The sequence below is a fragment of the Sorex araneus genome, chromosome X, assembly GCF_027595985.1.
Source record: "Sorex araneus isolate mSorAra2 chromosome X, mSorAra2.pri, whole genome shotgun sequence".
NCBI classification, from domain to species: Eukaryota; Metazoa; Chordata; class Mammalia; order Eulipotyphla; family Soricidae; genus Sorex; species Sorex araneus.
In genome coordinates this window covers 327272574-327295406 of record NC_073313.1, presented here as the reverse complement: position 1 = coordinate 327295406, position 22833 = coordinate 327272574, and the positions used below count along the sequence as shown (strand labels likewise).

Genomic DNA, 22833 nt, shown 5'->3' with positions numbered 1-22833 from the left:
GGTTTTTCATAACTATAACTATTAATATTAATATCTGTCGAATGAAAACAAAAACACAATAGCTTAAAAAGCAATTCAAGCCCTGATGGTCAACCAGGCAGGCATTATTCTTCACAAGATAAAAAGGCAGCATGATTTTCCACAGAAGAATTTAAAGATAAAACTGATTTGGACATATAAGTGGAATGTTAGAGACAGAAGTTTAATACTTCTGCCAACATGTGCAACAGGTAAATTTGAAAATGGAAATAAGAACAGAGTTGTTGGTTTGCCAGTCAACTAGAGTTTACTTTTGTGGTAGTGGTTTCCTAATTCATAATGATTACATTATTAGGTGCACCCTCTCTGCCTTTTTTTCCCAGTGGCTAATGATGTCAAAGCTATAGCTTCATCCAGTGCCTAATTATGCAAAGCTAAAGGTTTCCTGAATTTTAAGCATACAGTCCTCGTGACTGTTCTTGGATATGGTCTGAGAATGACATAACTTTCCCTGAAGGCCATTTCCTGAAGAGGCTATCAGGAAGTTTGATAAAAACAAGTTTCTATATCCCAAATCAGAGATGCTGCACAGAAGTGAAAGTCTGGAAATATAATATTGGACCTCTCCCATGCTAACTTAGCCAGAAGTGAAAAGATGGGCCTCAGTGACTCTGGAAGCGCCAACTGTTTCTCAAGGAAGATCATCTCATCAGTTATGAAGGTAAAGGCAGGGCAGGGGGCGGGGGTTCCCTTAACAGTGGTTTTAGGAGAATCAGGATTCTTTCCTACAAAGTTGGACAAGGAGGGGCTAGAGCTATAGCATAGTGGGTAGGGCGTTTGCCTTGCACATGGCAGACCCAGGTTCGATTCCCAGCATCCCATATGGTCCTCTGAGGGGTAATTCCTGAGTGCAGAGTCAGGAGTGACCCCTGAGCATCGCCGGGTGTGAGCCAAAAAGAAAAAAATAAAAGCTGGACAAGGAGGGGAGAAGTAGCATTCAGCTGCTCTTTCTAGTCTCTTATGAAAAAGCTTTGCTCTAGCGAACTTCATAATTAAAAATAATTTAAATCTGTTTTCTAGAATTAGGTCCAACTGCTTTATTTATTTTTTTATACAAATATAAAGTGAGTTTCACATGTGCTTTCCGATCTGGGCTGTTTAGTGTAATAAAATTCGAAATTAGGGTGTAATGATCACTAGCTCTTTACCTGGTAGATGTGCTTGTCTTCTCTACTGTGGACATGAGTCTCGCAAATGCGTCAGTCACTTTGAGGCTTGAGGTGGAGATTTCCAGCTTAGAAGTTGTTAACTCATATAACTCTGGATCCACACCTTATAGTATAAAATGATAGTCAGTGATGGCAAGCTGCAATGGGTTACCCAATTAGCCATAATCCAAGATGCAAAAGGCAATTTATTCCGTAAACATCTGAGTCTCTTACAATCACAATATACATCTTTGGGTCATATTTATTTTTTAAATTTAAATTCCACTTTTCAGAATTCTTACAAATTGGGGGTTGAACCCAAAATTCCACCTGGTATAAAATATGATCTTAATTTTTACTTTTATAAAAACCAACTTTCATATTTTACCCTCCAAATACTTCTGAAATTTAAATCTTTAATTAAAAATAACCCTCCACTAGACTCTTATAATATGAACGTCTTACTTTATAAATAAAAGGCACATGATTCATTATACAAGATCATGTATCATTTTTCAAAACTGACAGGTTAATCTCATTTTTTTAATCTCCCTTTCCACCCACCTTGTTGACCAATTTTTCTGCCATATTAAGATTTACAATCTCATATCAAGTTTCAACTATGGTAAATAATTTGTTTTTGTTTATATTCCAACCACTCGAGGGCAGAAAATATTAAAGCATCAAATTATATGCCACACTGTTCTTACGAATGGGAACAGCAAAATAGAAAAGGTATCTAAGAGCAGGACTGGGGAGATAGTGTAAAGGCTGGAGTGCAGATCTGGCATGCAGAGGCCCCGACACAGATCCTTGGGCCTAGGGGTTCCAAGAGGACCAACAGCAACACCCTGGGGCCTCCAGCAGGACTAGGCCTAAGTAACACACTTGCTGGACCTAGTTGCAGGCCCCGTGAGCACCGCTTGGGAGCTCCCTCCCTACAAAGAAAAAAGGAAGAACAACAAAAAAACCCCTATTATTGGATAAAATAAATTTTGTCTGAAGGATTACATTTCTAGTGTATCATATCTAATCTGAGTTAACAGCTCAGATATCTCATTAGAAGAGTTAATAATAAAGCCAAGTTAGATTTATTGTAAACATTGACCAGAATCCTTCATTTGACTTCACTAAAATATAATCTTATTTTACATTCCTGCTAAATGCAGATTTATATTAAATAATTGACTAGAAATTGGAAAATAACAATATTTTAAACTCTAGGTAAACTTTAGAAAACAAAGATCATCAAAAAAACAATTCGATATTCTCTTTGGTACTAGTAAATTACTTGAGATAAAAAGGGTAATTTTAGGATAATAAAGAGTGGTTTATCAATTTTTACTTATTATTTCTAGAACAGCTCTGAAGACCAGCAGACTTATAAGATGATTAACCAACAATGTAGATAACTAGTAGAGCAAACACAGATCTCAGATGTTTACAGAAATTAAACAAGCAAAAGCAGCTTGCACAGTTAACATGTCCAACAAGGGAGGAAGGCTATAGAAAATGTTTGTTGACTCTCCTGAGCTCTTAATATTTCATTAAGGTAGCATTTCAAAATATTTTAAATGGCCTTTACTTTGTATTTCTATAGTAGCATATAGGTTGTGATTACAGAATTAAAAAAAATGCAGATGTCTGTAAAGGAACCAATGAACCAAAGTACCTTCCCTTTCTCCACAGTGAACAGTTTAGATTCCAAGTAACCGCAATATTTTAATTGATGCTTCTGTATAATAAACAACTGCATCCTGACTGGCAACAGGAGAGTATTAGTAAAAACTGAGTTGGATTCGTAAAATACTGGCTACTTGGTCGTTAAACAGTAAGGGCAGGGGGAGACAAAATTCCACCCCCCTTAAGCCAAATCAGTAATAAATCAAAAAGCAGTATTTTTCAAACTTACTACTTATTCTAACTTATAAGCGTATGTGTGCGTATTTTTAAGTAGAAGAGTTTTTGTCTTAACAAAACCTTAATGAGACAATTTAGTTACATAACTAAAGCTAGTCAACCAAGTTCTATGCCAACCTCACAGATCTCACACAAAATAATTAAATAACCGCAAGCTAAGACAAAATGACTTTCCCAGAAACAAGTCAGAAAAAGTGCAAGCAAGTGTTGAAATGAAATACTAAGGAAGATGTTGATACCTGTAGCTTGATGTTAAGTTTTAACAAAACCCAATAGCAATAAAAAGAAGCCAAAGCAAATTTATAGTGATCAAGTTTATATAGCAGGTAAAGCATTATTAATAAAAATATGGAACAAAAATATTCAAAAGGTTCCAAATAATGAGGACGGCATTTAAGCATGCTGATTTCACTTCCATTACTTCTAAGCTTCTAAAACAGCTACACTTGTAGAAGTTGTATATACTGAGCCTGATTATCAGGTCATTTCTGTACTGCTTAATATGGTCAGATAATTTGTGCTCCTATGAATAGTTTAACTGAGTTTGAAATGTGACCAAAAAAATTTATATTTAAACCATATTATAGGCATTCAAATACAGTGACCTCATTTAAGCTATAATACAGTTCATGACAAAAAGAAAGCTGAGAGCAAATTGAAAATAGGAGCTTTGTAATTCATTAGTGGGAATATAGCAAGAAAAAAAAACCGATACATAAATTTTTGGTCATCTCCAACCCCCTCCCCACCATTAAGTTCTGGAAAAAGAAACACAAATTAATTAGCTCACCCAGGTTATTCCAAAGCTCACAAGTATTTAAACATAATTTAAGAAAGTGGCAAAATATTCTGAAGACAAAAGTTGACACAGATTGGCTTTTTGAGGATGTCTGTGAAGCCCTGGAAACACTGAACCACTAGCAGGGCTCAGAGTCAAGGAATCCAGTCATTCTCTCAAATGGCTCTGGGCTTCCTTACAGTGGGCTCCCGTTTCCATGACCAGATCTTGGAGGGCAATCTGGGTTTCAAGCCCACCCTTAGCTGACTCTTGTGGTCTCCCCACCACTTCCCACATGACTCCTGAGCTGCTGAGAGTGGGAGAAAGGGTTCTGGAGAGAAAGAGCCAGGCCAGCCGTGTAAGTGGCTCTCGGGGAGGAGAGAGGGACACTTGCTACGCCACCTGCGATTAGCAGCAAGAGCATCTCAACAACTGTTTGGTGATCGATGGGTGTGATTACCAAGTCACAAGTTGGGATGACAGGAATTCATTAAAATCATATTAAACAAAATATAAACATAAAAATGCCATTATATTTTAATCTTTTTATTCAGTTAGAAAATAACAAAGTACATTAGTCCTTTGGTCAATGAACTGAACTTTCGCAGGGCTAAACATTAATTTAACAGGCACTCCAGTAAGTTTTAATTTCTAGCTTTTAGTATCGCAGAGCAATTATTTTCTATTATTAACTTTGTAACATTTTTTTTTCTCCATGGAAAACAGTATACTTTCTATTTAAGAGCTATATAAAACAGTAATAGTTCTATATGGACTATATAACTAAGAGCTAGACTCAAGTATTTTGGAACCTATACATTTAGCAACACTAATAAAGAACTAATTGAATTCTAGAATTTATAAAGGTGCTATTATCACAGGTATTACAATGTAAAGTGATCTTTGTGTACTAAAATATTCTCATATCTCTAAACTTGTATTTTCTCAAATGGCTTTACAGAATATGCCCTTAAAAATAAGCATATAAAAATTTCCACCTTCAGGAAAAAAAAAAAAAAGGAAACAAGCCCTGCCTTTAACTGTATAAGAACATTAGGAATAGTTTATTCCAAGAGACTACGCTCAGCTCTGAATATTACACTTTGTGAAAGTTTTCCTTGAAACACATTTTACATTAAGTCTTTTGTCATAGTCCGATACTAGAAAATAACAATAGATACACGAAAGTAAAGTATTAGAAGACATCATAGAGAATACAATCTAACTTGTTTCCTTGTTTATAGGAAAGTCAAGTGATGTGGTCATGCTTTTAGTAAATCAACTAGAATTGTGGTTTTAACACTCTGCTGACCTGGGATTGTGGTGCTGCTGCTAGAGCTACTGTCATCCACGGGCCCAAAGAAATCAAGGTTCAGAAGAGTGGAACCTCCACTAGCTTGAAATTCAGTGACCGTGTTGGTAGGCAGCCACACAGAAGGTAAGCCAAGGGAGGAGGGGTTATGTGTAAAAAGGGGTAAGACACACACTTGAACATGCAGGTTATAATTAGTAGTCATTACACATTTTAAAATCAACATTAAAACAATGTGTACAGTATTAGTATTTCATTACTAAGGACATTTCTAAAATAACATTTTAATTCAATGTACATTTTCTCATGTACAATGTAAATAACTTAACACTTAGTAAGGTTTTAGTAGCGGTTCAGTTCTTTCAATTAAAAGTTGAGCCATACCAGAAAGACCAAGGGGAAAGTGTACCCGTTAAAGGGAAACAATACTTTAATCTCAACCCAACATTAAATCACTGTACATGCCCAAATCATTCTTTAATATTAGTGATGCTGGTTTCTAATTGATGACTTTTAAAAAGTGACAACTTTGTCAGTTTCAGGACATGCACCAGTACATTAGCTTAGATTAAAGTGACATAATAAGGAATGTCATAACTGCCCTACCCTGATGTGCAACCTCAAGCTGTACTGTTCCCCTTTAACTCTGAAACAGTAATCAGAAATAGTATACATTTTATAGAAGTTGTTTGTTTGTTAATAAAAAAGCATAATGATTTGACTGAATTAAAGACACCAGACAACAGCAAAAGGTGCATCCAGGCTTTCCTTCAGCACTGTTATTCAATTGGATGCTTTCCAGATACTCTAGAACTCCCACTATAACGCAAAGTTGATAGGATGACATGTTTTAGACAATGGCTCAAACTGGTGAATTAGAAGGAATATTTGTTATCTGAGGGGCCAATTAAAACTTGTGGTGTCAACTTACTGGAAAACTAGCATTTTGTATTATTTATTCTAAAGACCCCATATTATTGGAATAAGTTATTCCTCATTAGGATTTTCTTTTAAAGCCATAAGTGAAAGCAATTATTTCTGGAACTACCTACTAGCATTTTGAAATAAGCTTTAGAAAAAGGATCATGAAAATTGTTCATTTTCATTTGCATATAAGTGCTTTATAAAATATTATTAAATCTGAAAACTACTTTGAGTCAATAAATATGATGTATTTGCACATTGTTTTTGGTTAAATAATTGTGCTTTGTGTTTTAAAGCAGCCTCTAGCCATAACACTTTGCATCCAAGGAAGTCCACAATTAAAACTATAGAACAAAAATTCAAGTAAATTGATCTTGCCTAAAATATAATTCAAGCTACCTAGAAATTCATAAAAAATAAAGAAGCTTATTTTGACTAAAGATAAACTAAAATTTTACCTGGCTACTATTGCCTATATTTCAACATTAATACTGCTAATAGTAGTAACGCTGGTTTCTTGAGCAATATACTGTTTAGAAAGAAAGCCTGAATTTCCAAAGATAAGAATAAGAAGTTATGTTCAAACAAAAAAGGAAATCAGCAGAGAGAAGTTTGTCTGAACTTTGTAGCTTTCTTAACTCTAGCTCTGGTGCTAGAGGCTCTACGGAGAGACGTACCATCTAAGGGGTTAGTAAGGCCACTGCTACTCCAGTCAAACTGGACGGGTGGTAGAGACTCCTAGAGTTGAAAACCAAAAAATCACAAATTAATTGGCATCGTTTGTAGCAATATCAAAAATTCTTAAAAACAACACCCCCCTCCCCCCCAAAAAAACTATTAAAGCAAGATCATTAGGCAATAAAACACCTAAAGTACCTATGGACAAAATTGGGATAACTTAAATTTTCAGAAAGATCTGCAAATATTAACATAAACTAAAATTATAAAGTCTAGCATACTAACTTGAAAAACTTGTATCTGAAAAATGAAATTATCTTTACAATATCCAAAAGAAATATATAGACTTATTGTCTATATAGAACACAGACTTGACTATATGTTCAGATTTTTATTTGTTCTCAAACTATGATTTAGATCATTAATACATTAAAAAAGTTTTCTTCATTAAAGAGTGGTTTAATCTATTTTAAACAACCACTTAAAATTTCTTTCTTTTTTTTTTTTTTTTTTTTGCTTTTTGGGTCACACCCAGCGATGCTCAGGGGTTACTCCTGGCTCTCCACTCAGGAATTACTCCTGGCGGTGCTCAGGGGACCATATGGGATGCTGGGAATCGAACCCAGGTCAGCCGCGTGCAAGGCAAATGCCCTACCCGCTGTGCTATCACTCCAGCCCCCAACCACTTAAAATTTCTTAATAAATAAGATAGCAATTGAAACGGTAACACTAAAAAGTGAAATATGTGGGCTATTTATTCAAGATTAACTATTAACTAATTTTATGCCTTTGTAAAATTGATTCAGTTGGAAAAAAAAAGATTAGTTGAGCTCCTTTTACTGAAAATGAGAATTGTCCAAAGTTCTCTTTATAGTTTTTTATTTTTTTTTCCTTTTTAGATCACACTTGGTAATGTTCCATGGTTACTCCTGGCTCTGCAATCAGGAATAACTCCTAGTGGGCTGGGGGAACCACATGGGGTGCTGGAGATCAAACCTGGGTTGGCTGCATGCAAGGCAAGCATGTTATCTTCGGTACTATAACTCTGGCCCTTCTATACAACTTTCTAAATTATAAAGAATGTCAAGGAGAGTAAATGGAACTATATATTATTTAAAATTCTGGTCAAATTCATTAATTTTAAAATTACTTTTCATCAGTAGAAGAATTTAGTTTTGTTTTTTTACTTTTTTGCTTTTTGGGTCACACCTGGCGATGTACAGGGGTTACTCCTGGCTCTGCACTCAGGAATTACTCAGGGGACCATATGGGATGCTGGGAATCGAAGCCGGGTTGGCTGCATGCAAGGCAAACGCCATACCCGCCATACTATCACTCCAGCCCCAGAATTTAGTTTTAAAAATATAATAAAATGCATACTCAAAACTCATTTGAATATTCTAGACTTTTAAACTTCCATCAACAATGATAAAATGAGCAAACGGTATACATGTAAAATGGGAGGTAGTATGAAGCATTTAATTTGCTGCTCTTTTATTGCAGTGCAGAGAATCAAATTCAGGGTCTCACACGTTTGAGACATGAATCATATCCCCAGTCCTCTTGATATTGAAAGGTGAGTAATGTTTTACTCTAAAATTATTTTAGGTAAGAAAAACACTGGGTTTTTTGGTTTTGTTTTTGAGTTCATGTTGACAACACTTTGGAAACAACCTATTTCCAAACAATCAAAAGGCCATTTTATTTTGCGGAGGGGGCAAGAACAGCTCCTTATTAATGCTCCAAGACCATTCCTGGGGATACTTGCTTAGCCTGGTAGTTGGTGCTGGGCCCCACTGACGGGGTGCTGCTGACACGCAGTGATACTGGAGACAGAGGTTAGGGTCTCAGGCATGGAAGGCATGTATTACATGGCTGAGCCATCTTCCCTTGCTCTGTCACGTGCCCAGCTACACCCAGAGATGCTCAGAGGCTCCACCCCTAGTGCAGTGCAAGTGGTGCTGAGGAACATGCAGTAGCAGAGACAGAATTTGGGCCTGTCGCATGCAAAGCACATGTGTGCTCTAGCCCTTTGACCCATCTCACAGCTCTCATTTCCCACTCATCTCTCCCCCCTCAAATTGCTCGCCATTATGCTTTTGCTACAAGGCAGGCATCATGAGAACTTTGTGTACAAAAAGATACTTTTCCTATAGGAAACAAATCTGTTATTTTTGAAAGGTAAATTTGATATATTGTCATAGAGCTGTCTTGATAACTAGGATACCAATAATCAGCACGTTATTACAAATATTTAGTCTTCTAAACATCAGGTCAGAGAGGGAGTTTAGGGGAGACATCAAATAAAGTAAAATGCTAATTAACAGATAACAAGGATTAGGGATGGCTACAGAGGGACCAAGAGTTAGAGTAAAGGAGTAACTATTAAGGAAATTATGGCGATGGAAGAGTTTTGTACCTTGATTGCGATGGTAGTTACACTTATCTAAACTTGACAAAACGACAGATACACATACTACACAAATGTCATATTCCTGTACCAGAACTAGGTAAGAGGTGGGTGGGAGTAAAAGGTAAAATCATGAGAGGCAGTGGTAAAGAATACAAAGTACCTCTTCTGTACCATCTTTGCGACTTTTTGAGAATCTGTAATTATTTCAAACTGAAAAAACAATGCTGATAAAATTCTATAACCTATTAGCAAGGCTGAAAACCATATTTAGAGAAGCTCTTCAGCTAATGTAAAAAAACAAAAAGCTTTAGGCATTTCAACAGATTCAATCTACATTATTCTACTTTCAAACTGGCAATATTTTTAGTCACATTCAACATAGACTGAACAGACAACACTCAGGATTATGAAAGACAAAAAATATCCAAATACACGGAGAAAAGCTCTTTCATTAATATGTTTTATCTAAAGATCAGGTAGCTGCTGGGGCTGGAGTGATAGCACAGCGGGTAGGGCTTTTGCCTTACACGAGGCTGACTGCCCGGGTTTGATTCCCAGCATCCCATATGGTCCCCCGAGCACCGCCAGGATTAATTTCTGAGTGCATGAGCCAGGAGTAACCCCTGTACACCTCTGGGTGTGACCCAAAAAGCCAAAAAAAAAAAAAGTCAGATACCTGGATATTTAAAAATATTTTAAAAATATATGTCATATTCTAAAACTTTAGTTTTTATACAGGTATATGACATTTTGAAGACACAGTCTACATTACAATAACAAGGTGCTTTAAGCATGAATTTAATGAAAGTAAGACAGATGAAAAGAAAAATACCTAAGCAAATGACACTGACAAGGTAACTCAAAGAGAAAACACTTAAGGCATTTAAAAGCAACTCGAAACAATATGGTCTGAATACTGTACTCACAAAAGCATGGATAAGGTCAGAATAAAAATATTTTTGAGGAGGCTGGAGAGATAGCACAGCGGGTAGGGCGTTTGCCTTGCATGCGGCCTACCCGGGTTCAAATCCCAGCATCCCATATGGTCCCCTGAGCACGGCCAGGGGTAATTCCTGAGTGCAGAGCCAGGAGTAACCCCTGTGCATTGCCAGGTGTGACCCAAAAAGAAAAAAAATTTTTTTGAGGGTTCTAGTACTATTTGTATCAATGGTATATGACTTTGGGTGGATTATGTAGTATTTCCAAATGTCTTTTTATAAAGAGAACATAGTGTTAGTTTGATTGTTTTTTCTTTCTTTTAACTCTGAAATTCTGATTTACAACTAAAATAGTCATATCAAATCACCTGAAAGAGTAGTTTTGCTAGTGACAACTCAATGAATAACTAATTGCTAACCAGAGACACTCAGTAGTGAATAAAGTTAAGATACTGATACTACTAGGCTGGAGTGATAATACAGAGGTTAGGACATTTTCCGTCTATGTGGCCCACCTAGGTTCTATATGGATCCCTGTGTGTGCCAGGAGTGATCCCGGAGGGAAGAATCAGGAGTAAACCCTGAGCACTGCTGGCTGTGGCCCCAAAACAAAACAAAACAAAACATAACTGATAAGAGGAAAATCTGTAATGACATCATAAATGACATGACTGAAATTTAGTAGAGGAAGTTAGAACACTTCTGCTTTTCACTCATACTCAGGTTAAAAAAAGTGAAAACACCATTAACATTTGTGAGTAAATTATTAAATTTCTAAATAAGAGATGCGATTATTACATCCTAAATAAGAGATGCGAAGATGGTAATAATAATGATGGTAACATTAATGAGTATAAGCTAACCTGAAAGAAAAAACATACAATGGATACCATAATTAAGATAGACATGATTCAATGATAATGAGAATCATACAACTATGCTGTTTGAAAGTCAGAAGCACATTAAATAATAAATAGTAAGATTTAGCATATGTAAGGTTATTTTGTGTTGCCGGCCAAAGAATAGTGGTAAGAAATATCACCTTAGACAAGGAAAATCTTTACAATGTATTTTAGATGTCTGAACTGATGAAGTGTTTTCAATGTAAAACTGAGATATATACTGAAATTTTGAGCTTGAATATGTATGTTAGAAGAGCTACATAGGTCAAGTAAATTCAGATGTGAGTTTGAATAACTTCCACTAAGAAATAACTTCTGTGGTTCCTTCAAAGACCTAAAGCTAAAGTTACCAAGGTTCACAAACTACCAAGAACAAGTTAAATTTTTTAAAACAATTTATGTATTAAAAAAAACCCACATAATTAATGGTTCTGTTTGATTAAAGAGAAAGCTTTTGATTTGAGTAGCAAGGACACAAGCTTCATCTACTAGCAAAACAGTAAAATATGCTTATATGTTGCTGAAAACTTGTACTTGTCAATAGGGAAAGAACAATTCTGTATGTTTACAGAGATGGCAGAGCTGAACACCCATAGTGGAGGTGCAACTAACTTCACAAGGAAGTACATACCACTTTTCACTTTCATTAAATAAATGATTTTAGACTAAAACTAAATTATATAAAAAAGATCAAGTATGAGTTGTGACTAGAATGAAAAACCTAAGATGATCAAATCAGCTAGGAGTAAGTGACAGGTGATAGTTAACTGATAAAAACATTCATGTGGGACATATGGAAGTGGTTGGAGAGTGGAGGAAGAGCAAAGGCACAAGCAAAATTAGCAATAAGTAGTCTCAAATCAAATCAGCACTGTTTTCAGTTAGAGGTACCAACTAGCTGCTCAAATTGCTTTCCCAATAGTTAGCACTAAACCAAGGGCATATTCCACCTATTGAGACCTTTTGTCCAAGCCACCTTAGCTGCGCCCAACCACCAACAAAGCCAGATATATGCATTAGGTCCCCCAGTCCGCAAATTCAATGTCAACAACAGACTGGCTCCAGACATATGCTCAAATAGAAACCAAAATGGTATAGGCAATAACATTAGCTATTTCTTGAAATGCTTCCAAGTGGATAGGTTCTTCCCTATAACAACTGTAATTTCTAACAATGCAATTTCTAAAGTACGTTCTTTGAAACATTTTTCCCTAGCCTGTGTTCTCTCTTGAATATTCTTCTCTTCTGTCCTCTCACAGTTCTTCTAAGCAAATTTCTTTAAATAAAAACTATTTTGCTTTAATAAAAAAAATTAAAAACTAAAAAGGTATGTTCTTTGAAATACTAGTTTTACAGGTATTCTTACTCTTTCCTGCTAGTTCCTACACAATAGTGTCCTATAGATGAGTTAAATTCAAAACCAAATTAATAGGATTATTCACTGTAGAATTTCTCAGAGTCCTTAAATGTGTGTGCTATAGATCTCTAAGATAGTTTTGGGGAATCTTAGGAAGTATTTACCACTTATGCCACCCTGGAGCCCTTCTTCAGTATGTAGCATCTCTAGGGATTAGTGTGGACACACACTTTGAGAACGGTTGGCCAAACATACATTTTTGTGTTAGCTATCATTTAACATTTATCATTTAACATAAAGTTAAGAAATGACAAACACAACTAAAAGAGATTTTAGAAATGGTAATGGTCACTAAAAAAAAGAAAAAGTAATCTTCTAAGGACACAACCACTCAGTTTTAAATTTGATGTGGGAAGGGTAAGCTAACTAAATGGTTATTTACTCCCAGATAAATAGTAAAAGGGAAGCATTCATATGAAACTTATTAGACTGAAATAAAAATTTGTGCTTAAACAAGGAGGCAGAGGATAAGAATCATAAGAGAGGGATTGGGGAGAAAGCACAACGGGCTGGAACAGATGCTTTGCATGTGGGAGCCCTGGGTTCGATCCCTGGCACACATAGTTCTCCAAATAACATGACAGGGAATAATTCCTGAGCACTGCTGGAGTTATTTTGATTTGGCATAAAATTGAAAAAAAAATTTATAAAAGGTAAAAAAGGCTTCTTTTTAAAATAATGTTTTCTTAAAGGCAAACTTAATTTCAAGTCAAATGTCAGTCAAACTTTCAAACAATTTAGGATGAATAAAAACACCTAAGCTAAATGTCTTTTTTTCTAATCCACAGGATGTTTTATTAAGGGCATCTCATTTTCAAGTCAAATATTAAGTCTTAAACTTTCAAACAGTTTTGGATGAATAAAGACACCCAAACTTTATTATTTTGTGAAATATTTTATAGGCTTCCAGAAAGACCTACTAGCAGACTTCAAGCTTGATTTTATATAAATGCAGTGTTTCCCATAACAGAGACAATTTGTTAACTGTATTCTAAGAGATATCAAACAGTACACCCACATCGTGTTCATCATGAAATCAAGTTTTTCAAAAATTACAAATGCTAAAAGTTATGTATTAAGGAAAACAAATGCATGTATAAAAATGTGTAAGTTCATGCATAAATCCAAGGATATTTTTACCTGGAATTGGTCAGAAGAACATGTATTCATTTCTGATGACATGGTGGCTGCCTGACCAATGGAAGCAATTTTTTCTGCAGCAGATAGTGGTTTCAATGGTTCCTTGGTAGGTTCTAACATACCCTGAAAAACAATGTACCACAGCCATTATGCTAAGTTTGGGGAGATAAACACATAAATTTTATAGGAAAGTGAATCCAAAGAGAGCAGAAAGAAAAAAAAATTATTTGGAATGTACTAAAGACAAAAGGGAGTATTTTTTTTTTTTTTTATTTTTGGGTCACACCTGGCGATGCACACGGGTTACTCCTGGCTCATACACTCAGGAATTAACTCTATTATCTCCTGGCGGTGCTCAGGGGACTGTATGGGATGCTGGGAATCGAACCCGGGTTGGCCTCGTCGTGCAAGGCAAATGCCCTACCCGCTGTGCTATCGCTCCAGCCCAGGGAATATTAAAAAAAAAAAGGGTTTTGGAAAAAAAAATGTTCTTGGGCCAGATCTGACACTCCTGGCAAGCTCAGGAATCACTCTTGGAGGGACTGGGGACCATATGGGGGTGCTGGGGTCTGAACGTGGGTCAGCTGTGAGGCAAGCCTCTTATCCGCTGTATTATTGTTCCATCCCCAAAAGGGAAAAGTCTAAACTTTGTTTAGAAAAAATCTTACGCAGTGTAATGGAAAATGTTTCACATAACTCTGGATCCAAAACTTTCTGAAACAAGACTTTGCAAGTGAAGAGACAGTAGAGTGGGTAGGGTGCTTGCCTTGCATGTGGCTGACCTGGGTTTGAATCCCGGCATTCCATATGGTCCCCCGAGCGCTGCCAGGAGAGATCTCTGAGTGCAAAGCCAGGAGTAAGCCCTGAGCACTGCTGGGGATGCCCCCGGGCCAAAACCAAACAAACAGAAACAAAATTTTGTATTTTGTTACTTGTTTGGGGATGCTCAAACTCCGGGCCTTATACACACGACCACGCAAGCACTCTGCCACTGAGCTACATCTCCAGCTTCCAAACTTTGTATTTTTGATCAATTTGTCTATTAATGTCATTTAAAAGCATATGCACAATTTTGGGAGGGAGGCCGAGAATAGGAGGGCGAGGGAAGAGGCAAGCAAAACAGCTATTCCTAAGAAGCCAAGGCTTTTATGATGCCTCATTACTGCAAATTCAGGGAAGAGCACTTTTCAAACAGATTATACCAGTAAAGTGCTCAGGGAAGAGACTATTCTAAAACAAAACAATATGATGTGATGATAGCTACATATTTTGCTGTGAATTTAGTTTTCATCCTATCTCCACTATTAGTCGTTCCTTGAATGGGCAAAGAGGAGACAGTCATTTCAGAAAGGAAAACACAATGTTCCACTAGGTATGTTACAAATCTAACAAATACACTGACTGAAAAAGAAAAACCAGAATGGTACAAAAACAAAGAAGAAAAGCTTTTTGCATCAGCACACTAAAAACACTAATAGGATTTACTGGGTAATAATATTACCCTCAAACCTAGATAATAATCCAGTTAATGGTTTAAAAAATGTGAAGCTTTAATGCATTTTAAAGTTATACTTGATAAGATCTTAATTATTAATCAGACAAAATTCATAGTCTAACTCATATATTATAATTGGTTCTCTAATGAAAGAAGTCTATGCATTTGGCAATTAGTAATCTAAGTCTACTTTTCTTTTTTTCTTTTTTGCTTTTGGACCACATCCAGCAGTGTTCACGGCTATTCCTGGTTCTGTGCTCAGAAGTGACTCCTGGCAATGCTCAAGTGACTCAGCCAGAGCTGGGGACTGAACTGGGGTCGGCCACATGAAAGCCAAGCTTCCTACCTCCTGTAGTCTCTCTCCAGTTTTTCACCTACTTTTTAAATATGAACTAGCACTTAAACCAGAGGTTCTCAAAGTCTGATCCCCAATCAGATGCTTCTGCATCACCTAGAAATTTGTGAGATGCACAAATTCTCAAGTGCCAACCCAGTCCAACTAAATAACTCAAGGGGTAGTGCCCAGCACTCTACATTTTAGGGGATTAGCCAAGTATTTCTGAAGCACAAGAAAGTGTAAGAGTCAGTTACTTAAATGTTAGGTACTATTTATCCCTTTAGACAATATTCAGAGGTATTACATATCTTTTATATAGAGCATCAATACAAAAAATTCAGGTTTAATTAAAAATTGAAATCAGATTTGAAAAGTCTGTTTTAAGGATAAGATATCACAAAGATAGAGAAGAAATATTTACATAATTAACATTGTTTTCAAAGCTTAAAGATGCTAAGATTATCGTGAATAACAATTGTTATTAAGATTAAAAAAAAAGTCTAACACTTTATAAAATTTAAAGAAAGAACTGGCTAAGTGCCAGCATACATAGAAGCACTAAGAGAGCTACTGCTCTCAACCTTGTGAATGAAACTTCCTACAAATTTAATTCCGACTTTGTATTTAGATGGTGATAACACTATCTACAGCTTCTAGAATACTACTTGAAGAAAAAATAAATCCAAGTTTTAAAAAAGTAATAAAAAGGGGCCAAAGAGATAATATAGAAGGTGTTTGCTTTGCATGTGACCAAGCCAGGTTTGATCCCTGGCATCCAATATGCCACCAGGCGTGACTCCTTAGTGGAAAACCAGGACTAACCCCTGATCATTGCTAGGTAGGAGTCACCCCTACCCCAAAAGCATTCTGGATTATTTTTACTTGTAACAAAAACAAGTGTAAGAATGATTTTTCAATAAATATATCATTTATAAAGGAGTAGAAATTGGATAAAAAGGCTTAAGCACAGAAATGTTTTTGTCCAATTCCACAAAACTACCAAGAAAAAAATCCTGGTATCAACAATTAGTGCTTACTCATGAATAGTTGGAGATTAAAAAAAAATCAAGTTTCATAGCAAACTCATTTTGACATGCATGTGAAGGGTTTTATAAACTAAATTCCATGTCAAATTTTTCCTTTTTTGTCTTTTTCAAAAGCACAATTATTCCCCTCATTTTCAAGCTGTTGATGACAGATTTTTAAAAAATTTTTTAATTAAATCGGGTATTTTATTCCAATAACTTGAAGAAACACCAAAAAGCACAAACATGTCAAACATGTCAAAAAATATGATTAAATCTTGGTAAGGTACACAGTGAAAATTCCTCAGTTATCCTAGATTACCTGGCATAGTTGGGAAAACAAAAATCAACACACTTACTTTTTGATTTTGTGCCACACTCAGCTGTGCTCAGGGCTTACTCCTGGCTCTGCATTCAGGGATCACTCCTGGCAGTCTGGGATGATGGAGATCAAACCCGGGTTGGCCAAGTGTGTAAGGCCAAGTACCCTAACTGCTGTAATATTGCTCCAACCCTAATTCAGCATATTTAAATCATTAATGCAAAAACTAAGGATCAATTAAAGATCCTCGTTCATTTTCAATTAATATAATTTGGTATTTCTAAGCTTTTACAACCTCAATATTGCCTTAGATGCATTTTACAAAGAATATGAGCACTATTAAGGTAAATGAAGTTTCAATCTAAAACAAGTGTCTATACAGAAACTGACTATACAAAAACATCCTCATATCAAGACTTGAATGAATTTTTGACAGCAAAATGGGTATTATGCTTATTCTTTAAATGCTTCCATATTTATTGTCCTGTCTCTAAGAGGCGCAGAGGTAACATAGGGTTAAGGGCCAAGCGATAGTAGCGAGAGTATTGTGCTTGCTTTGCACGCAGCCGACCTGGGTTTGATCCCTGGCATCCCATATAGTTCCCTGACCACTCCAGGAGTGATTCCTGAGTGCAGAGGCAGGAGTAACACTGAACACTCCCAGGTGTGACCCCCAAACAAACAAACAAACAAACAAGGCACTTGCCTTGCATGTGGCTAGCCTTTGATAAACTATCCAGCACTACATACAATCCCCAAGCACTGTCAGGGGTGGCTCTGAGCACGGAGCCATGAATGGCACTCCTTGAGTACAGCTGGGTGTGGTTTAAAGACTAAACAACAACAACAATAGAATCCCACTTTCCATGTCATACTGTGTAAAATCAGTTTACAGAAAAAAAATTCTGCAATGATAAATTGACAGAGAAACTTTTGTACTTACCAATCCTGCTGCGTACATGGGCACTATAACAGGCTGCTTCTTATTGCCCGTGAAGAGCTATACACATGTTAGAGAGAAAGAACAGATGCTTAGAGAATGGTCTGCTGCACAATAAAATAATTTTCAGAATCTTCTCGTAATACTATATTACATGTGTGGCAAACGATAAGTAGAAGAAATTGTTAAACTTCCCAAATGAATTTAAGCTTTTATCTCCTAGTCCAATTGTTCATCTATTTCAAATACTAAAACAAAACAATTCAAAGCACTGAAACAACTCTTTCTAAAAATAAAGATTAGAGGAAAATTTAGATTTGTGTTGAAATGTTTTATGTTCAAAGCACAAACATTAAAACCAACTAGTATGTATCTGAGAAACTAGCTTATCACAGCTTTAAGAGAAGAGTAACAGAATTTTAAAACATCCAGATATTGATTAAAGAATTTTCCAAGGTACTATTAACTCACAATATTTCGGGTGTCTATTCCCAAGGAGCACAAAAGCTTCTTGTTGCTATGGGAGCCGCCCCACTGATATCTTAAGCCATGTGCATCGTGGATATCCTGCAGCTCGGTCCACACATTCAGCAGTTCCCTGCAAAGGCCAGGATAAATTCACCAACAATGGGTCACTCAACAGCTTTCACGATAAAAATCTACTTTAAATTTAAATATGAAACAATGCATATTCCAGTTAATTTCTTTTAATTTAATTTTTTTTTATTAATGAGTCATCGTGAGAGTGCAGTTACAGAGTTTCGTGCCTGTGTTACAGTCACATAATACTCGAGTACCCATTCCTCAACCAGTGCCCATTCTCCTCCATCGATGGCCCCAGGGTGCCCCCCCTCCGCCCCGTGCTATCTGCCACCCCCTCAGCCCCCAAGACAGGGAATTCCTTAGTGTTCTCTCTCCTTTTGGGTGTTATGGTTTGAATGGAGATACTGGGTAGCTTTCCTGTTCAATCTATAGTCTGCTTTCAACCCGCCTCTCCTATCTTGAGTGGATCCTCCACTGCACTCCAGTTAATTTTGTCTTTATGTAAGAACACAACATTGAATGAAATCAACAGTCAACACAGATAATTTGAAACAAATTTGAAAGTCAAACTAATCTGAAACAATATTCTAGTAATCAAGCATAAATTTTGCCTACATATTATTCTTTTAATTGTAGTATAAAAACATTTTTAAAAAGAAATCACTCAGCATTCTACTATCTCAAGACAACTTGTTAATATTTTTGTTTTTTCCTTGAGTCTTGATCCAAACAATGGCAGAGTATATATATGGATACCTATAGTAATTTTGTGCCATTTTTCATATTTTAAACATTTCCTCATCAACATATATATCCTTTTCAAGAGATGTACTCTATCAAATGACCTTATTTAGAGACAATTCTACAGCTTAAATAAGCTGTGTATACTATTTGGTACCTATTGTTAGTAAAGCAATGAATATCTTCTTATACAAACACTGTATTTTTTCCCTTTTTAGATTTCTGAGCCACACAAATGGTGCTCAGGTACATGCTCTGAGCTCAGGAGTGACCCCTAGTGGTGCTTGAGGACAATATGTGGTACCAGGGGTTCAAAAGAGTCAGTAGTGGATAATTAAAATTTGTAGTTAATAATTTGTAATGATTCAAAGCAAATGCCTTAACACCTTGTCCTATGTCTCTTGCTCCACATTCATTGTATCTGTCTTCTGGGGGAAGGGGGAGACACACCTGGCTGTGCCACAAATCAAACTGGGCTGGCTATACGCAAGGCAAGCACCTTAAACTCTGTATACCTCTCGGGCTCAAGCACCATATTCAAAAAGAAAAGTTTTAAGATAATAAAATATAAACCTTTTGGGTTGAATTCCTTCTTAGAAATTACCCCAAAACAAAAATCGGGATGCAAAACTAATTTATGTCCTCAATAAAATAAACACTTAAATCCTACACCATAAATACTGAGGTCATAAAGAAGGATAAAGGACAGGACCGAATTTAGCTGAATGGGAAAAGATCTTCTGAAGAAAAAGAATGCCTGTGGAGATAGAGAAGAGGGAAATTTAAGAAAGTTCTAGAACAAGAAAATCTCTGAATTTAAAATTAGAAAAAAAGTTCTGGAGAACTTCTAACACTCAATGATTAGTAGAGGTTGCAGAAAGAGAAAATGGATAAAGGAGGGAAAGTAATTACCAAAAATGCCCAGTGTTTAAGAATGGAAGCCTCCCATAAGTAGAAAAAGAATGGAAGGCTATAAATAAAAAGGTTGTGCTCAATCCAATGACAAAAAAGTATTACCCACTAAGATATTTTATTCATTGGAATCCCGTAACATCAGCAACAAAGATTCTAAATTATAATGTGAGGGTAAAGTAAAATAAAGTTTGACCTGCTTTGTACCTTTTTCCTCTAAGAAACTATTAGAGAATGTGCTCCACCAAAATGGGTCTAACTGCAGGGAAGTCCCAGGAGTGAATCCACTGCAGGCTGGATTAGAAGACGGAGGGCAATATGAGGAAGAGCCAATCAGGCAGGCGAGGTCGGTCACAAAAGTACTAACATACTATTACAGTGTTTAAAAAAAGTTAAATAAAAAGGAGACAATTAGTCCGGGGAAAAGGTGTACCCGAAAGGGAATAGCGGTTTAGCAGCAAACACCATTTACATGGTTATACTAATAAAAATGACAAAAATTAAACTAAGAACCACAACGAAAGAAGATGAAGGGAGAATGGAGATGTAAGATACACTCACCTGATACTTGGAAGTCAAATGATAGTATATAAAACTAACTGACTAGGATACTGATTTAGAAATAGCAAAAGAATAGCTTAGGGGGACAAGAGACAATTAGGCTAGGCACAGGCCAGGCATGCACCTGGTCTGGGTTGATCCCTGGTGAAACAGGGCCTCAGTGCCATGCTCTGGAGGCCCCTGAGCACTGCTGGGCAGCCCTGAGAGCCAAAGAGCACCACCACACCTCTGAGTCCTCGCCCTGAACCACTGACAAATTAACATCCAGGAGTCAGGGGGGTGGGAGTTGGTGGTGTTGGGGGGAAGGGCACGGGGTTTGGGAGGCACCTTCCTCAAATAAAATAGCTTAAAAATGGTACCAGTTTCTCCTAATTTTTAGCACATATAATTTAAAAAACTGTAACACAATGTTTTAGAACCTTAATATTCTAAGATGATTTTTATAAATTAGAACAGTTGAAACTAAAAAAAATATATACACACTCTCTTAAAACTGTCTAATACTTACCCACTTTCAGCTAAGGCCTCTCTTGTTTTTATTGGCAAGGTGCTTGTTTCCAACAAGTGCTTTAGGGAAGTAACTTCCTCTTCGCTTTCAGGGACAAATACCGAAGGAAAACATGCTTCGAAAATTCGTTCCAGGCGGTTTAGTAAAGCTGTCTGCATCAAAACACACCCCCCCCCCATCAAAGGTTTATTTTCATTTTTCTAATTTTAATAACACCAAAGCTTTACTATTAAACACACACACCCAGAATCTATGAGTATAGCAGAGAGACACCAACTGTTCTTAAGAATCACTTTGAATCGGTAGTTTTCAATCTCCTGTCTATGGACTGATGCCAGCCCACAGGGGTGAAAAGATGGACAAATGTAGATCTGGGGATCAGGGAAATACTCAAGTTGGTAATGCACATGTGAGGTATGTATGAGGCCCTGAGTTGTACCCCAGCATAACATGGTGCCAGAGCACTGTTAAGCTGAACCTATCAGCCTGGTACCACTAAGTGCTGCCCTCTAAAAAAGCGAAACCCAAAACAGCCCACTGGCTTACCTTACTCAGTTTAAATCAGTAGTTTTCTACTACAGGCGTCAAAGATTAAAAACAATGCTTTCCGCAATTATGATAGGGGCCAGTGCAGACAGTATGGCAGGTAAGGCACTTACTTGCCTTGCATGCAACTGACCCAAATTCTATTGCTGGCACCACATACGGTCCCCTGAGCATGACCAGAAATGACTTCTGAGTACAAAGCCCAGAGCACCATCAGGTGTGATCCAACCTCCCCTCAAAAATATATATAATCGTGGTGAAAACAGTAGGTGGCAAACATAGTTACATGCCAGCACCATAGCTGGCACTTCACAAACATTTAGTTATAAAATTCTGCACGGAAGAAAGAATAACCCAGGTGCAGTGGGAAAGCAGATATTTTTTGGTAGTAGAGGGGATCAAATTCAGGTCTTCACACATGCAAAGCAGGCACTCTACTACTAAGCCACATTCCAGGCAAGGAAAGTCATCCTAAAGTCTCAATAGTCTCAAAGCAAAAACAAAATGCCAAGTTAACATTCATAGCTTTCTCACCACTCACATACTTTAGTTTTGGGAGTAACAGGATTGGATGCTTGTGAAAAGTACTATGCAGCTATAGTTGAACAAAACTTTTTTGGGGAGAGAACTTAAAAAAACATGAATTTTTGAAAGTCAAACTTTAGAAATAGCTCTGCTGCTAAAAACAAATATTAAAGAATGTCTTGACTTTTACCAAGAAATTCGAGAGCTACTTTATCATTCTGATGTGTTAATTCATAGAAATTATATCTCTCTACTGCTTTATGGCATGCTGTGTAAATTTTAAAGCAGAACACTCACTGTCTTTTCTCAAGCAAAGCGTGTAGTTCACTATAGTATTTTCACCAACAACACTGACATTTTGGCATATTTTCATTAATTAAAGCTAGGTGGACTTTGGGGCCTACTAGATTTGTTCTATCTGTGTAACCAGTAACAGCAGCTATTTCCTTTTTTCTAACTGCATTTCACTATGTGTAAATTTTAAAAAATTTATCCCAATTTACTACTAAAACAATGACAAGGATTATAAACTGTTAATAAGTTAAGGCTTACTGGAAGATTAAATGTCCAAATAAAGAATATCTATGTTAAAAAAAAAGTGCTACATCATGGTGGTTACTTCCTGCCAACTAACAAAAACAAGTTAATGCTTGATATCTGTTGTTTAGTATTGTGAGCAACCAGGAAAGACAAAGAAAAAAAATTAATGAAATTCCCAAACAAAATCTCTTTTGGAAGCTGTATTAGAGCAAAAAGCTTATGAGTGTAT

The 22833-nt window shown here is 36.5% G+C and overlaps 1 protein-coding gene across 3 annotated transcripts in view; it reads right to left on the bottom strand.

The window, feature by feature from the left end:
• AFTPH (aftiphilin) overlaps positions 1 to 22833 on the bottom strand; it is a 76622-nt gene that overhangs the window by 14327 nt on the left and 39462 nt on the right. The window contains exons 3-9 of one of the 3 annotated variants that reach the window (XM_055121632.1): positions 20994 to 21145; positions 18200 to 18326; positions 17732 to 17788; positions 13610 to 13732; positions 6799 to 6859; positions 5198 to 5371; positions 1188 to 1311 (exon numbers count right to left, since the gene is read on the bottom strand). In XM_055121632.1, coding sequence (XP_054977607.1) covers positions 1188 to 1311; positions 5198 to 5371; positions 6799 to 6859; positions 13610 to 13732; positions 17732 to 17788; positions 18200 to 18326; positions 20994 to 21145 — 818 coding nt within the window. The remainder of the gene's footprint in view (positions 1 to 1187; positions 1312 to 5197; positions 5372 to 6798; positions 6860 to 13609; positions 13733 to 17731; positions 17789 to 18199; positions 18327 to 20993; positions 21146 to 22833) is intronic. The other 2 variants (XM_004609179.2, XM_004609180.2) reach the window with 2 other exon arrangements.